This window comes from Megalops cyprinoides, chromosome 3, assembly GCF_013368585.1.
Source record: "Megalops cyprinoides isolate fMegCyp1 chromosome 3, fMegCyp1.pri, whole genome shotgun sequence".
Lineage (NCBI taxonomy): Eukaryota > Metazoa > Chordata > Actinopteri > Elopiformes > Megalopidae > Megalops > Megalops cyprinoides.
In genome coordinates, this window is record NC_050585.1 from 25,251,348 (window position 1) to 25,270,243 (window position 18,896).

The window sequence follows — 18,896 nt, forward strand, 5'->3', positions numbered from 1 at the left end:
ATGTGTGCAACATCGCCACGACTGCCAACCGTCAAGATTGCGGGTGCTAATTACCTTCGAACGAGGAGCACACTGAAATCAAATTCACCCTTGTATGATCCAAAAATTCATTCAAATTCTTAAGCATTGTGATTAATTCATGCTAAACCATGTGAGACTTCCCACCCAGCAGTGAAGACCAATGAATGGTAATTAACAGAGAAGTAATCTCTTAAGATTCTCTGGCTTTAACTGAGCAGAGACAGGCTGTGGTTCAGTCTGTCCACAGTTGTGCTTTGTCCTTAACTCTCAGTAAGGAATTCAGGCCAGTGCCTCTTTTTGGACAATGGCAAGACGCCATAAATTGAAAATGACAAAAAATGTGCTAGGTCAAAAAAAAAGTTAGTGTTCCCTTAATTCCCTCCTTAATGTTCAGGACAATGAGCACAATGGTTGGATTGTATCTGGGGAAGGGCTTACAGTCTGGGAGGCTTCTGCGGAAAGGACAGGGTTAAGGACACATCTTGCGTCCCCCTTGGTGGTCAAGTCAATAAGCACCTGTAGAAATTAGCAGCTCAGTGGCCCCAGTCATCAGAGACTTGATTCTAGCTTAGAAGTCTGAATCCCAGCTTTGTTGGCATTATTGGAATCTGAATGGGGAATCATGGTTAAGCACAGCAGGGTGTGGGAAAAGTGCAGTGAATAATGAGATCAGTACTCTCACCGTTCCAATGAAGGTTGGGATTAATTAGGAGAGAACAGGAATGCTTCTGTTGCACTGACTGGGATGGGTGACAGCTCATCAGCTGCTGGCCCTTGAGAAGAGATGCATCGTGGGATACTGTAAACCTCAGAGCCTTTCCAGGGTTATGTTCTGAAGGCCGGGGGATCAGATTGTGAAGGACAATATGTGCATACAGTATACCTTTAGCAGCACAGAAACCACTTTAATGCTTTCAATTTCCACAAATACATCTCACATAAATTCAATACAGGATTCAAGGCCTATGATAAATATATGCGGTACGACAGCTATCAAGATCAGATTGATATGTAAATAGGCTTTAATATTTAAAAAAACCTGCTGGATACTCTGCTACACCTGCTCAAATGGTTTTGTGGTGATTTGTATTTTACAGCTGTAGGTATTTTACATTTTTTCAAGGTTACTGAATTAACTAAACATTTCCCTTGGAGCTTTTTTCTATTTGTGCTAAATTACTTAAGTGACAATTGCACTGCTTGGAGTAATTCTGTATTTATTATTAAACATTTGTCTATTAATTCTGGCTATTCACACTTTATTAGGTAAACATTAAAGATGATGAAATTATAATTTTATGTTCTGTTTCAGACATAATTGCCTACATTCTTAAAGGAAGGACAGAAGTGTTTTCTGGGATGTGAACCATATTTGGATTTTGAATCCTAATTTCTGGGATTTATCTTATAGACCTTTCAGGTAATCTTTGCAACATATCTATTTCAGGTGCATAAAAATACAGCCAAAGTCTTTATTTTTCTCTGGGATTTGAAGTTAAAAAAGTGTTCAATATAACAATAGGGTACTTGTATCCGTATCTTACATGACATTGCTCACTAATCACTGACATTCACAAAAATATATTGGACTTGGGAAAAAAGGCGCTTGCTTAAGTTGCAAAGAAAGACTTGCAAAGCTACTCAATGTCAAGGCCAAGGAACTCAAAATAAACTGAGTGTGTCTCGAACCTACATTCACTCCATTCCCCTTGTGATATAAAATAGTTGCTAGTGCAGGTCCTTTGATGTGCTGTTTAATTTGGGTTCCCGGTATTGTTTCCCCACATCTGAACACAAAGAAATGAGTGCCGAACAGGATTTTTAAAATGCTGAAAACACTGCCAAATAATCTCATCTTCATGGTGTGTCCACTGAGTCACCAGCCTGTGCAAATGAAACTAATACATTATATTTAAATGTTACACTGCAACCAAAATTGTAACGAGCCATTTCACAAATATAATTAATTGTTTTCAAACATCAAGGTGATAAACTGAGTATCACTCTGCTGAAGATCACATGAATCCATTTTCCGTTGCTGTTGTTTATGCCGATGAGCGATAATATTCCATACACACAGACTCAATGTAGGTCTGCAGCAGAAACATGCAAACAGAGGAATTTGTTTGATATCCCTGCACCCCACAAATGTTTTTCTTTTGCTGATGCTTTTCGCTTTTTATTACCACCTGCTATGCCCCTTACGGGTTTCCATGCAACACTTTAATATCAAACAAAAACACACATCTCCTTTGCGAATGCCTGAAAGATCTGTGTGACTTCTTGAAATCCGAGGGCTTAGCTGAGGCTACTGTCCTCATGTGTGTAGCGATTGGATAGGCAATCAAATCTAGGTGCTCTAAGTGATGTAACACACTCCTAAACTTATGTTTGGTTACAATAACAGGACATTATTCTGTCATAGTGCTCATAGCAGTCCAAGCACTCAATATTTACTCGAGTTTAAAAGCAAAGAAGCCATGGTATATCCAAACGGATATCTTAATAACATTAACAACAAGAATGTGATTTACTGTATTCATTCTTGTTCGAATTTTGATTTTCTTCAGTTAATTTTTTAAGCATTTACAATACTTAGTTCATATTAATATTAGAATGCATTGTACTTACCTTTTATGTTATATACCAATATTAGCTTTTGTTTTGGGGGTCACGGTAGGTAGGTCAGATGAGCTGTTCACATTAATCCCTCTGGGTTGTAAACTACAAAAACAATCATCTTCTGCCAGACTGACCTCTTGCAAGAGCTCCCATAAGATCTGCCTATGAGTTGTCCCCCAAAAGAACACATTCCATTTGTGATTATAACGAGCACCTTCCTCTTTGTGATTCTGAGACATGACAGTATACAGTATCTCATCATCACAAATGCATACACATTTGGTTTGAATAAGGGACTTTTGTTTAATTTTACTGTAGTGAGAAAGATTATATCTTACCATTTGACATACTTTTTCTTTGGTGTAGGGTTATGAAAAATACGAATACATAGCATACTCCCAATTAGTTTCATCTATGTAAGTGCAAAAGAAAGTACATATGGAGAAAAAACAATTCTTTTATCAGAAAGGTTTTATTGAACTCTCCCATGGTGCCACAAGAAAATGTATGTAACAGTAAATTAAGTAGTTTTCTCACCACCTACTCATACCAGCTCCTGGTCCAGCCCCCTGTACTGTCCTGCCTGGACTACTGCGGCTCCCTGTCGCCTGGCCTTCCCGTTCAACAAGACCAATTCAAGGCATCCAGAATATCACTGCTCAGCCGGTCTTCAACCTCACATGGTACGGCCATGCAGTGCCTGTCCCTGTCCTCCTATTCTGGCTTCTGATCATGGTGCACATTAAATTCAAGACCCCAGCACAAGCCTACCAGGAAGTCAAGGGCACTGCTCCCTCCCGCCTTCGATCCATCATCGGATGCACCGCTGCATGAGCTCTCCGCTCAGTAACCTCTGATCATCTGGAAGGTTCTCCCCTTCCCGGCCGCACATTCCGTGACCCACCTGTTCAGTTTTCACCTTGGTTATAAGAATCTGTTCTGTCTTTATCACTCCAAGCTGACTGAACTTTGACATACTATTACAGCGTTGCTCCTACCATTCTAATGCATTGCTAGGTACGACAATATGATATAAGACAATGTTGTTTGTATACATAATTGTTTAGCTGTAGGCCCATGTTAGTGTGATGCATGTATGTTTCTTTTAGGATAACTGCTGGCGACCTTATGTGTGCTAAACGTCACTGCTGTATGCCTGTGTTTTGGCAACATTTGATGCCTTGATGCTGTATTGTCATGCCACTGGCTATTTAGACCTTTTTTTCTTGTGTTTGTTGGCGCTGTAATAATTTATTTTGCTGTCAACACAACTGTATTTCTTTAAATAAATAACACTAATATAATTATAGTAGGGTAGGGCAATATCCCTAGTTACTTCATGTCACCAAGTTTGTCTTTATGGATTTCCATACATAGAATAAATCACTGTATACTGCATATGTTGGAGTCAGAACTTCAAAAAGCATGGATGGTAAGCATAAAGGTAACATAAAGCCATTTCAAAAAAGCAAAACATATCCAGAGCTAGCATCAAACATGCTGTGATACATTCAAAACATCTGTGTCAATATCAGTCCAAACAAATCACTATTGATCCACTGGCTGAAATCTTCCCATTTCTCAGCAAAAAATAATAGCTGCAAATTCGACCCCTATCCCCAGCTAACCAGCAGAAATCTTGAATAATACTACGTATTTCCATCAGCTAGGCTGAAAATAGTCATCACTGTCATTCTCATGCTGTGATAAAAGCACCTAGCACCATACCTATTATCTCAAAACCCAGCACCCTCATATTTTAAGCTTTACATATCGGATGTATTTATGTTAGCTATGGGGAAACCAGTCCTGGCAATACATACATATGACGCACCACTGTGGCTGCCCAGAAAAATCACCTAGCACTAGAGAGGAGCAGCAAAGCATTGTCGTTCCCTGAATTCCCAGTCAACGTGGACGCCATTTCTCATCTGTCTCTCAGGCTCTCTCTGTTTCACATCCCTGGCTTGGAAGGAGCAGCAACGCGAGGAGAGGCGAGACAGCTGGGCTGCGGGCCGGCCTCGCACCCTCAGCGTACCCCCACCGAACACAGAGTCGGTGGCCATCTGTCCTCTGTGATCATCTGCATTGGGGAGGTGGGGCAGAGACGGGGCAGAGACGGGGCCTCTCGCGTCTCGCAACTTGTGGGCGAGGCCTCTCCGATTCTTAATTATCGATCGCAGACATTGTACTTGGATGCAAGATCCATTCTGCTTTCAACTCACATTTAGGAATAGGAAACATTGAAGGTGGCGACGAGCCTTCGACTGTCCTGCATGCCGCAGTCTTTCAGCACTGCCGGTTTCTTTAAAAGTGCACGCTTCACACATCCCATAAATTGGGGCTCAAAGCCCTTCCTGCGGAGACTCATCTGTAGTCCGCTGTTAAGACTTTGACCACACAATCATTAGCACACAAAAGTATATGTTTCTCTGAAGCCTACGGCATCATATTGTGGATTCAGTCCTACTTACTATTTTATTATCTTGGTTTAATCTTTAATTAAGATTTGTGAAGGGGTGAAGATCAACCTTTATCAATATTTGCCCCGCAGAGCAAAATAAATGATCTTCAGAGACATTTTTGACCAAGAAAGGTTTCATAACTAATCTGAGGCAAAACGGGATTGGCATTTAGTGACATCTATCAAAAGAGATTCAGCATAAATGCATTCACAATCAGTATTTAACCCTTGCACACATACAAAAGTACACTTGACCTACACAAGTATGTCAAGTGTACTTTCCACAGTTGGCACAGAACATTCAAGTGTTTCTTCAAACTAAGGGATGAAGCGAAAAATAAAGAGCTAATGTATTCCAGTTTCAGCTGGAAAGGAAGTAGCCTAGACAGCACTGATGACCAACATAATTTGCTGCGACATAAAATTCTTGATATTCTAACATCTTAATACTTATCTCAGTATGTGGTGCATTTTTTCTTTGCAAAATAAAGTGGTGTTTAGATTATTGGAAACAACAATACTTCTTAAATACTGCTAACAGTATCTTAAATCATTGCAATAACTCTCACAAAGCACTATTAATGATTGTAACACACTATTAGAGCATCAGTTACTGCTACATCTAAGAAATATAGCTTAACTGCAAAATAAGCCGATTTCTATCAATGTTGGATATTAAAATGAGCAGATCCGTGCTTGCATTAGGCTGGGGACTGTATATCACACTCTTAAGTGTGGTCTGATGGCTGAGACTGCACTTCAGATTTACACATATTTCTTCTTGATTAAGTGTAACACGAGTCATTTGCCCAACGCTGGTTCTCAAACCACTAATTACGCAAGTCAGAAACCTTTCTTCTTAACCCCTCTCAGGTCCCTGGAGATTTTTCTTCGATCCCTGACCTCCTGAATCGTAACCAGAAAATAGAAGCACTTGTAGAAAATGGACACAACCAAAAGACAGAAGGAGGGCTGAAAATCTCTCCTCCGCGTTGCAGTGCTGTAAGTATCGTTTTTTGCTGTCAATCTGCAAAGGCTGAAAAATCTGCAGTGAGCAAACGGTATTTATTCAGCTTATGCAGTTTCCAAGGTAACCAGAACAAAAATGTTTTTTTTTGAAATGTCATTTGAATACAGTCATAAATGGAGGCAACAAACTGTTGTCTTCTCCTCAGACGAGCAAATCATCTTTAGCTATATTTTGAGCATTCACAAACAAAACGCTGACAAAACGTATATTTCTCGATTTATATGTGATAGGTGGAGGGAAAAAATACAAAGTCACCTTCATTCCACCACCCACACACATTGTGTCCATGTTTTTTTAATCAAAATGCATTATTTGATATTTGAAAGGACTTCACAATAGAAGAGTTGAACGCAAAAGGAACGTAAATATGTAAATAAGGGCATCGGAGCCTTGCGAGTCAGTTGATTATGAAAGTATAATAAATCGAGCAACTGTGAATGACTTGCATTGTGCAGTGCTAGAAAGGGTCTACTTTAAATGGAAAAATAATAACTAAATTGGCAGAATGACTCACAACAGATAGAAATGAATGGCATTGATTGATATGTTAACATAAATCAGATTTATGAAACCTGGTGTTAGGTTCTACTGGTAAGAAAAAAATACCAGTATAGACCCCCAGCTTTTTTAACCTAAGTAATTCTAAATATTTTCGACACATAAAATTGATATATTCTATCAATTTCATATATGCGGACATTTTGTGGTGTATACATAACACTGATAAAATTTGTAAAATCAACTGCAAATATACCTAAATTGTTATACTTCCCTAACAAAACTGAGTACCTTTTCAGTAACTTTTCAGTAAGTGCATATTGTTGCTGTGTGTAATTATGTAAAGTGTAAGGGATGTTAATGGAGATGGAGTTAAATTTAGCGATGGAAGCACAGTTGGAATTATGGGTGTTGAAGTCACTTATAATCACATGCTGCGAACTCATAATTTATATTTGTAACTGTGTCACACAATGCAGTTAAAAAAGTGAAAAAAAAATCACTGCGCTTGTTGAGACCTTGCACATTATTTGGTGCAGAGTCCCTCTTTCAGGACACACGTGTTCCGCACGACTAAATAAAACAGGTATTGCCCACACATTCACCAAAATAGACTTTAAGATCCAGCACTGGATGCCGCTTTCAGCCCATCTAATGTGAGCCTCCATTTATAATTTACAGCATGGAAAACAGAAACCATTTCAGGACACTTGTTCAGAACTTGGTGAATTTTGAGCATACTGTAGTCATTTGTGGCTGCTCTCGCCCAAACAAAAGAGACTGAGTCTGAACTTTTCTCCTTTCTCTCCATTTGTACCTCAATGTTATTAAACTTCATTGCTAAAGGTGTGGGTGTATAGTGCAAACAAAACAACCATCACACATTCCTTATTAGTAACTTAAAACGACAATATTAGTGTTTTACTATTTAATATTGGATATACTACTCTAAACCATAAACTGCAGTGTATGCAGTAGAATTAACCACACAGCAGCACAGCTTTGCATGTTACACTAAATGACGGTGTCAGTTTATTTTATAATTACTTTATTTTAGAATATTATATTGATGCTGGACTGTTTCGCTTGTGACTAATTTTGGGGCATTCCTCAAAACTACATCATTTTACCAGCTGAATGTGCATCAGCATTCATGCAATGAGAATGACTCATTTTATAGTTGGAACAAATATCAGCAGGATTTGAGTTGAGTGCATCTTATATCTCTGGAATGTCTTTAAAACCCTAATTGCATGCCGTTTTACAAAATATACCAGAGAAGCATGCTAAAATAATGTAGTCATTGCACAACCCATCTCTGTTTTGCATTTAGAACACAGCCTTGACCTTGATGACAAGATATTAAAGGGAGGTTTAATTTTATTACTCGTAATTAGACTTCACAACTCACTAAGGCAATGGACAGGTCTTATCATTAAAAATGGTTATGCTTCCCATTGCTTACCCAAAGCATTTACTGTTTTGTAAGCCATGTGCATTATGTATGTAAAATTTGAAGAAATCAAATGCTCGCTTGCAGGGTCCACTGGACAAGGCAACACTTAAAAAAAATAATTAACTTGGTAAGGCCTCAGATGGCTAGATTCAGTTCTAGACAAACAGATGCTGTGACTTGGCTGCAAGTTACTTTATATAAACATTGGCATGAGAGGCAGAGGATTCCAGTGGCTGCAGTAATAGGCCATGAATTTAACATTGTCTCTACAGAGGGAAATACAGCTCGCTGGTTCTGGAGCCACACACACACGCACACACACACACACACACACACACACACACACACAAACGCACATAGACACACACACACACGCACACACACACACACACACACACACACACACACACACACACACACAGGTGTGTAAACAGTCATGATAAAGCTTAGCTACTTTAATTTGAATAACTTAATAATTTCATTACCCAGTAGTACCATTGAATTTAATTTCTTCTGGGATATCAGACATCGTTCAAGTAATCGTTCCAGATGCCCCTCTAATAGCTATTCACTCCTTATAATTAAGGTTGTTTACTTCAGATTTTTTTCTTCACTATTTCAAAACAGTAAGACTGAATATCCTGTTTTCAAACAATTTACTCATTTTTCAGCAGTCTTTGCTATGGGGCATTGTTTTTTTTGTTGTTGTTGCCAAGCAAGCCTTACAACACAGCAATCTGTTCATTTAACAATCTATCCAACTAAACAAAAGCGAGTTGTTTACAATGAAATATATCTGCATGGTATCATTTCTCTCCATAAAGTGAATAATTATGACAGAAGGTACAGCAAGCACTACACTGGGCAGTCTCTATCCTTTCAATTGCAATAAAAGATATCAGAGTTGTTTTCTTGTAAAAACAACTGCTATAACAGGTGTGTGTGCTGGTGCAAACACAAGTAAATACATGTACTGAACACGCTACCTATTAAGACAATAGATAATACAAAGCAAATTGAAGAAATCTTTGCTCAATGCAGATATTACTAGCTACAGTACCTATAGGTTGTGATATGAATGCTTAATAAATCTTGCTTCCTATATTTACATCCATGCAACCCTGCATCGCTCTCTGTCCTGATGGCTGAAGCTAAGATGACTGGGCTTGGTCATTGTATTACTGGGGGATCTCCTCGGAAAAAAAGATCACTGGTGGAGGTAGAGTAGGTGGAGAAACAGGAAGTAGTATTTTGAATAATAATAATAATAATAATAGTAATAATAAAAGTTTGACATACTCATACACATATTCTGTCCATTTGTCCTCTCCCTCAATGTTTTATTAATGCATTTTATCTCTCATCTCCCCATTGCAATGAATATTTCTCATGCATTTTTAATTTAGTGTCATTTTGAAAAAATGCTGAACTAAATCTTGCTAGTGGTGATTAGACCATTTCATCTGAGCAAGGGAGACAGTTCAGGGGTCAGGAGGAATCAAAGCAGCGTGTCTCAGTAGCTACTGATCATAAATATCATTCAAATAAGCAGGACTGCGTAAAAATAATTGGAAACATAATGGGAACGCAGATGAACTGTGGTTTTATGAGTAACATGCCGTCCTCCATAAAAGTTTCAAGTCGACTTAATAAGACATTGCTGACAGGGGAAGGGAAGCATGAACGTTCTCTCTCAATCATGTTTCTGTAACAGGTTGAGAAAAGTGTTGCTATTGTTCTCAAAAGTCTTCCTGTCCAACATCTCACATGTCTTTTTCAAAGCACAAAATTACATGAATAATATAGTTAGGAAATTCTTCATTCTGCATCTAAAGCATATTCATAATTAAGCCTTCAGATGCATTTTTTGGCCTTTCATACTCCCTTCCTTTCAACATATCCACAAAATAATCAAGCTTAAGGGGGAAACAGCTATGTTCAAACTCCCAGAAATCATTATATTGTGAATTGAAATTCAGCCTACAGTAACAGCACAACATTAGAAGTCCCTGTTAAATGAGCTCAGCAGTCAGGATGGGGAAAATGTGTTTAAAATCAGAACATGCTCGTCTGGGGTGTGCACTTGCATACACACACACAGACACATACACACGCACACAGACACATACACACACACACACACACACACACACAGTTTTAAACATTTGTGTCTGTTCAGGGCTCACCAATGAAACAAAAGAAATAAAGTATTTCACTATCTAAATTATGAATATTTAACTTATTACATGTCCATTTCATAACAACTATACTAAATGGCTATTACTATATTTATTACAAGTACTACCACACTTAATATTATTATTAGTTGTAGTAGTACTACTGATATTGCTGCTATTAATCCTAATTTTCAGTATAATGTGGAACTGTATATTGTACACCTATGGCTGAAAAGTGCGAACAAGTCATGTTTAAAGTTACCACAGTACAATGATCAATAGACAAGCAGATGTAATGACCAACATAAATGTTGTTCTATTATTATAATTAATATAGAATATGTTAAATCGTACTGAGAAACTTCATAAGCAGCCGGTACAATTATCAGACAGATAAAAAAAAGTCAAAGAAGCTTAATTAGTGTTAATTTTTCAAGGAAAACACAAATTTGCAGTGAAGATATTTGGTATGGGAGACTGTGCTGTGAGCATGGGGATATCCCTATCCTCTTCTAAGCAGCGTGACTTCCACTAAGGAGTGTGAGCAAAAAGGAAGGAAACATGGAGGGACGGAGGACAAGGTAGGCTCATGTACAGTTGGGTATGTGAATGTGAGTGGTCACATGCAGTGGCATTCAGTCTTAAGAGACTTCTTTTCCTGAGATGTATTCCTCATAGATGATGTAATAATAAACTGTTACATAAAAATGGGTATAAAAAAGTGTACATTAAGTCTACACAATGGGAGGTTAAATGGTTCAGTTAAATTGGCTTCCTGACTGATAACCCATATGACTATGAAATCTGTCAACTTTGAAGACAAAATTTTGGTATGAACTATTAAAAGTCATTGTTCTGCTGTACTAATAATAATATGTATTATTATTAATGTATTCACCAGCAGTGGTTGCCTTCACACAAATGATTCAGTTCTCAAGTACAATGTTGTTGTCAAAAGCTTATTGACACTTATATTTGAAAGCTCCATTTAAATTTGATCAATAAATAAGGTAATATGCAAACGTTAAAGAATTCAATCATTATTGTTGCAAGGTTATACTTCTGTTGTGTCACTTTTGTTCTAACATTGTGGTGTTCTTATGGTATTTCTATGTGCACCAATGTACCCTGCTTTTGTAAGTCTGCTCTGAAGACTTATGAGCGTTGAATATAATATGAAGTCCAGCAAGGCCTCAATGGTGATACTTTTCTAGGAGCAGTGTTACACATGCTTCAAAGCTTCAAAGCTTCAACCAAACTGCACATTGTATGTTGTGTTTTCGCAAGTGTGCTATTGTATTTTTTCTCTTTGGTTTAAAAGTAACCCAGTCAATAGCCATGAAGACAATGTACCAGTTTCAAAATGTATCTTAATGCTCTCCTTCACCACAGTCTTTCATCAGGACTATTCATCATCTTGGACTGAGCACACAGTACTGAACAACACTGAACAAGTACTGAGCACCCCCTGCAACCGTGTACTAACTGTGACCACCTGATCGCCTCTGTATTTATCTGCTATGACCTCCTGATTAACTCCAAGCTTAAGCGGTATTTTGACTTCAATACCAGCTATACCTGCATCAGTCCTAATCTCCCAGCACAGCCCACAAGCTTCTTTCTATTATGTTGGAGGCCATCAGTTTTGGGCAATGACTCACACTTTGTTTCATGGACCAGCTAAAGGAAGACACCAATTTAATTTGTCCTCAGACCTGACCGACTTGCGTTATATCAGACAAGGGTCATGAGTCGTGTGGAGTGTGAGTGGGGTGGACGTGCACTGCACCTTGTGTGGGCTCGTCAGCAGCTTTCCGCGTCTTGCTGTGGCTGTTGTAGTTGAGCCTCAGGTCCTGGCCATAGTCTGGCAGCGTCTCTCGGGAGGTGTAGGACTTGCGTGGGTTCCGCCCATCGTCGCTGTCTTCCGAAGAGCTGGTGTAGGCCAGCTCCATCTCATGCCGGGCCTTGGACAACGGCTGGTAAGGTTTACAATCCATCTGCTCCATGGCTGGCCGAGCTCAGCCACGCTCATTAAATCATGTGATCCACAAGACAGGGCACAGAGCAACCTGGAGGCGGAGAGACAAAACACAAAGGGTTTAGATTCATTTTTCACACATTGCACACATTTTTTTTTTATTATTATTCCGTTTGGTGTGGCTCATCGGGCAATCATAACCATAATCTGAGATTCAGCACCACACTTCCAGTATGTTATTAACATCTATCAGCCCCATCTGAGTTTTAAGATGTTGCTGGGTGGTACCGCAGTCAGATTTGGTTGCTTTGAAAGATGCAGGAAAGGAAAAGCCCTGGGAGAAACAGGATGAGAGACGACTTTAATCTAGTGTAATTTCTGAAGTACAGTAGAAGAAGTCCTGCGGGGTTATAATGACTCTTATCCATGAATCCTGCAGGAATATTGGGGGAACGAAGAGGCGCTTTGTGTGCGTCCTGCCACAAACTTGTGATCAATCACTGCAAACACATCAAGCCATCAAAACTTGAGAGTTTGTGATCTAATATTCATCACTTTTCATATTGCTACAAAAGGTTCTTGCTGGTATAAACAAGTGAATGCCTGTTTCCTGGTGGGAAAACAAAAAAAGAAAACATCTAGCATTTAATTTAGCTTAGGGATTTTGAAGTTCACTCTTTATTTTTCATTTAACAAGGGTACTTGTGCGCTCAGGCTCTCTGATCAAGCTCACTGCCAGAGAGATTGCACCGTACAGTAAATTTCTGCACACACCGCAGGTACGGTATAGGCCTACAAGTGACCTTTCAATGACTGAGTTAATGCCTTCATTCCGGATGCGGTCTCACCTGTGTTGACCTTTCCGTCAACCCCCCTGACAGCTACTAAACCTTAGACACGGCATTGACCCCGAGCCTTGCCCCTGTACATCTAGGAGTGAAACATTGTCCTTGTGTTTTCTGGTAGCACGCTGGGAAAAGTCCCAGGTAATTACCTCCTGGCAACTCTACTGACACAGCAAGAAACAGAGTCGACTCCCTGGTAACCGACAGCTGCATTTGACACCAGCAATGTTTAATGGCATTTAAGACAAATATGACAACCAAGCGCTCTTTTGGATGCCCCTTTCCCACCGCATTGTGGTAATACGTTATTCATTGCGCACTCAGGCAACGTCCTCCTTGGCTAATTGGCAGTCGGAGGCTTATTTAAGGGCCATTTGCATTCTGCTTTGAGGAAGGCATCTTCTACGTCTATGAAGTCTGTGCAATTCGTCCTTTAATTTGAATATAAATTTACAGGTTGTGGTTCTTTTCTGTTTTTTTTTTTTTTGTTCAGTGGCCACTGAGATGAATCTGTTACTGAAAGGACAAAGCCCATTGCAAGTAGATGAAATATGGAACTTGCATGCTAGTGGGCATGTCATTTCCCTTCCCCCACTGGGGATGCAAAGGCTTTTGTGTCTGCAGTTTGTTTGACAGTCCAGGGCCTGTCTTCTTACTTCATGGCATGTGTTTGAATGGATCTGGTCTCCTGAAGGCAAGCCAGGATTCCCATGGACTGTTACAGGTTAGGTTACAGACTGGCAAATAATGCTGAGTCATCACAACCCAGATTTTAATTCATTTTTAACTCATTCCTCGGTTGTACATATAATAAGAAACCAAGCAAAGCTTTGTCAAACCTTTAAGTGCCTGCTGCAATCCATTACAAAACTTGTCTGTTTGACACTCAGTATCTGCAAAAAATATGAGTGTGTCACAAAACATCCAGCTCTTCACTTTGAACTAACAAAAATGGATGATGATTTCACCATTAGAGGTCCAGTAACAGATGTTGCACTACACCACTGAATACTGTGTTAATTAATTTCTGATTGATCCTGCAAGATAACCATTAAGAGGGCTAAGCTCAATCTTGTTTAGCCTATGTCATGATCATTGATTGTAGTCATTTAAATTCAATGGGCAGGATCCCTCCCATGAAATATCCCACAGCTATTACCTTGATATTTAACTTTTCATTGTGGCTATCTAGGATGCACTACGATATTTCTTACAGACTACCTCACTTTTGTTTGAATCAACCACAAAAACACTATGGGATTGCATGAATAAAACTTTCTCACTTCATTTGCTGCTGTGCAGTCATTTGAACCTCTCTGCTGCCTTATTTAGTGAGTGATGCGTAGTTACTTGTACACACACACACCCACACACACACACACACAGATACACACCCTAGACAAGCAGGAATGCACACACTGTATTCACTGAAAACATATTTTCATGAATATCTCTCAATATTTTTTCTTACTGAGTGAGCCTCAGTATCACTTATGCTCATTTGATAGATTGGGACATAAATACACTGAAAGACTTGCTGAAACTGTAATGTATTAATATGAGCAGGCTGATGCAGGAGTCCTAAAGTTCATGTAGTACTACAAATCTAATCAATCTTAGAATTGATCTTTATGACTCAACTGCCCCACTCAAAAAGCAATATTACTCTGTAAATGTCATTAAAATGATAAAAGTGAAGAAAAATGGAGAATGCATTTTTGTTCTCATTTTCGAAAGGGCACATGAATAATGTAATGCAGCAAAAAAAAAGCTTTTTGTTTATTTTTCTTTTCATCAGCAGCTGTTACCATTAATTTGCATATCGTTAAAATGGCTTCTCAAACGTTAACCGAGTCTTCGCCACCAATTAGATAATCTGTCACTCTTACCTTTGTTTAATGCCCTGTTTCTGCTCATTTTTCCCCATAATCATCCCCTTGTAGCAAATGATCATTGCATCATGAATATGCTGGCAGTAGCCTCTTTTGGGATGTATTAAAGACAAATGAACAACCTAATTTCACACCTTATGGTATTTTTGTCTGGTCTGAAATATGCGCATGAGCATGATTGCACAGTCTTCACATTTTCCAGATCTTGGCACATCATGGATGTGCCTATGCACAGTCTTCAACACATGGGAGAGTTCTGGACAAAACACAAGGTTCTCCCATGAGCGCAAAGCAAGACTTAATGAGCTGATCAGGGCTTTTGTTAATAAACTGCCAAGTGGACACAGAGGACACCATCTTGAGTTAACTAGAGTCCAGCAAAATCATCTAATTTGCAAATTTTTTTGTAAATTTATACAATTGTACGGATGCAAATAACCTGAACAAAACTAATGTTATTACAGAATATGGCTCTGGCCATATTCTATGAATATGTTAATGCAAAACAAATTTACCACGGACTGGTCAAAGAAATACTGTACAAATACACCCGACAGGCTACTTATAATCAACCTGTTATCCATTACTTTATGCAAATCAAGGATGAAAAGAAATAGTTAAGACTATGCCACATGTATCATATGTAATTTCCATAATATAATTAAAGAGAATATATATTCATACACACACACACACACACACACACACACACACACAATGTTATTACTGTTAAGTGCTGTTAAGTATTGAGGTAGATTTCTGCTCTTTTTGCATCAAATTGGCTTTAGTTGAAGTCCAAATTAGGTTTAGTTGTATTTATTTCAATGAATCCCTTTTCTAATTTTGGGAGGACACAATCCTCATTTTTCATTGAACAGATTGCAGGAGGTAAGGTTTAATATTAGTCCTCTTCACAAAACAGATTCATTTTTCCAGACTGCAAAGCACAACCTGTCAATTTCAAAATACAGTATATTGCTGAAATCTACAGAGAATCATAATAACTTTGTAAGAGTCACAATGGAGGTCTAATTTAAACATTAACTCCCTTTTTACCTCTTGATCTTCATAACAGCAGCAGTATTATTTTTTTGTTTTAAGCACTGCCCCAAATGAAATAATACAAATTAGCAATTTTGGATCTACCAATGGTAACAATAAAAAAATCTCAGAAATAAATGAATTTACTCATTCAGAAACCTGCCTGATGGTGTCAGTGTATTGACAATGTGCTCTTCTCCGTTGGTGCTACATCTCCTCCTGAGAAGCTCCTCCTTTGAATCGTTCACATCCTTGCCGTGGCTCCTGCTCTCCAGTCTCCTCCACACCTCCCAGCAGCCACAAGTCCAACGGGGCTGCCATTTCGATCGTTGCTTAGGGGTTAATAAGGAGAACCACCGGCAGATCCCAGCATTATACATGCCTTTGGATTTGGGAGGGTGGCCAGTGGTAATTAGGGGAGGAATTAAATATTAATGCCGATGCCCCGTTAGGTCTGGGAAAGCCTACTCTGTTTGCCCAGCATGGGTACACAGCGAGAGAACTTCATCAATGTGCTGGGGGCGAGCTGCAGGCGCTGGCTGCCTCATTCTCCCCCATCACATGGAGCTCTCCTCTGTAGCCGCTGCTCTCTTTGGTGTGATTTCAATCCTGCTCTCCTTGGCTGCACTGCGCGTATCTGGTTTGCTTTCAAAATGTCGCTCAAAATGAGGTGCGAGGAACACAGCACCAGACTTGAGACCCGAGGGTCCACAGTCCAAATGCTAGATGTGACATTGCCATTGTACCTTTGAGGGAGGAGCTTTACTTCAATGGTTCTGGATTGGGTACAGAATATATAAGAAATGTATGTGTAAGCAAGGAAAGCTGGTCTGTCCAAAACTGCCTGCTAAGCAAATACGTAATCATTGTGCAATTCCGTCCTCTCCACCCATTCCAGTTCTCCCGTCCTCCACCACTTCCATGATATGCAGAGGTCACTGTAACATGAGCAGAGGTTCAACTGACACGCTCTGGTACACTGGGGTGTTTACTGGGATTATCCTGAGTATTCAAAGAAATAAAAACGGCAGAATAGCACCTGCATTGTGATAATTCAGTCACTTCAACTTTGCTTTGACATTTTCATATCTTGACTTTCTCATGATACCAGCCAGGCATCATCCTTTTTTTTATATAACCTATATTGTGCCTTTGTTGAGATGCTATGAAAAGGCCACTTATAGTATAACATACCTTTGTGGCTAGTTTAGGCTGTTACCTCACTGAAATGATAACACTTAAGTTCTTCAGAGTTTGATTCTAGATACGAAAAACTGATTATGAATAATAATCATAGCAGTTTTGTGTAAGATTTATGTAATTTGTTGTAATTTACATCAGTTAAGATAAGATGTAATTTATTTTGTATTATGCATTATATTTCATTTTTATTCTATTGCCAGTCAGAAAGGAGTATGAAATTACATTAAGTACTAAGTGTATAAAATACATAACTAAGCGTATAATCAAAAGTTTCACTTTTCTAACTTGTTTTTGCTGAAACTGTGTTGCATTTTAACAGCTTTACCTTGTTTTTTTGCTAACTGAACGGGGCATTCATTGGAGTTTTTTCTAAGCCTTGCTGCAGGAAGACTCAGGTGTGCAATGACAAGCGAGCCAATCTATGGGACTCCTGCAAGGGCGACCACTGTGGGGGGCCCTGGGTATGCGCTGGCATTGTGTTAGGATGGTGCACTCATACTTTCATGGTGTCTTGTGTTTAATGAATGTTAAATTTCTGAAAACCATAAATCAGCTGAACCCATATGTCAGCCTAAGAGCTATTGATTACTTGCTTTTACATGTATATATGTGTTTACATGATAGCCTTTCTTTTCCTCTTTGCTGCTGCAGGGGAAGGTCACTTTAAGAGCATGATGGTCATGAGGGAAGGTGAGGAGCTACAGTAGCATGATGGCATTCACCGACAGCGCTTCATTTCTGTGGCTGTGATGTCACATCTCACACAGAGGGGCAGAGAGGTAAGATAAGGTAGCTGAAATGGACTACAACATATCTAAATCAGTTCTTACAGTACTTGAATATGCACTTTCATTGTAAATAAAAAGTATAAATGAGACATTATTTTTTCATAAATCGAGACTGCCTTTTCTATATCTGGATCCCGCTATTTCAACCGTGGTGAGCTCAAGGCAGAATCTGTAGGGCCCTTGGCAAGAATATGATGATGTTTCTTCCATAATGAATTTTGGGACTGGAAATAGGCTGTAACATAAAAGGTAATGCAGCACTGCATCAAACCACTATGGTTTGCCATGCTTTCAGTCTTTCAGCAGAAAGGACAGAGCCTCGCTGCACATTTATAAGAATAGCAGGCAGGTCATTACGGGAGTCACAGTGCAGCTATAGAACTTTAATTTACCCATGAAGGATAAGTTGAGTGAGTTCAATTCTACATGCACGTTGGTAATGAAGGCTGTTCTTAATGAGACAGCTCACCCATGGCCCAATTCGAGACCTCTTCAGAAACCAAGCTTTTGATTAAATTAGATGTTACAAAAAACAAGGAGAAACTCTTCTTAATTACAACAAACAGGGCTTAGGTAGCAGCAAGAGAAAAACTGCATGCATATACTGTATGTAAGTCAACTAGCAAGCATGAATTAGACAGCACAAGCCACCACGTTATGAATGCTTGATAAAGTTAACATCAGCAAAAGGGAGCTGCTCATTTAGGGAAATGAACTCTGCACCACCCCCCCCCCCCCCCCAACCCCCCCCCCCCCCCCCCAATTAACCAGTGCACTAAGAGAGAGCACAGACTGTGACACTGAGGACAGGTTCTGGATACTATGAATTACCATCATTTTCAGCTCATTTATGTCAAATTCCATAGTCTGCTATTCATTTA

General features: G+C 39.2%; 1 protein-coding gene across 1 annotated transcript in view; it reads right to left on the reverse strand.

Moving 5' to 3' along the window:
- Window positions 1-18,896, reverse strand: part of tenm1 (teneurin transmembrane protein 1) — a 214,038-nt gene that overhangs the window by 158,077 nt on the left and 37,065 nt on the right. Inside the window, exon 2 of the mRNA XM_036523629.1 lies at window positions 12,058-12,337. Within this exon, the coding sequence (XP_036379522.1) occupies window positions 12,058-12,274 (217 nt within the window). The 5' untranslated portion in view covers window positions 12,275-12,337. The remainder of the gene's footprint in view (window positions 1-12,057; window positions 12,338-18,896) is intronic.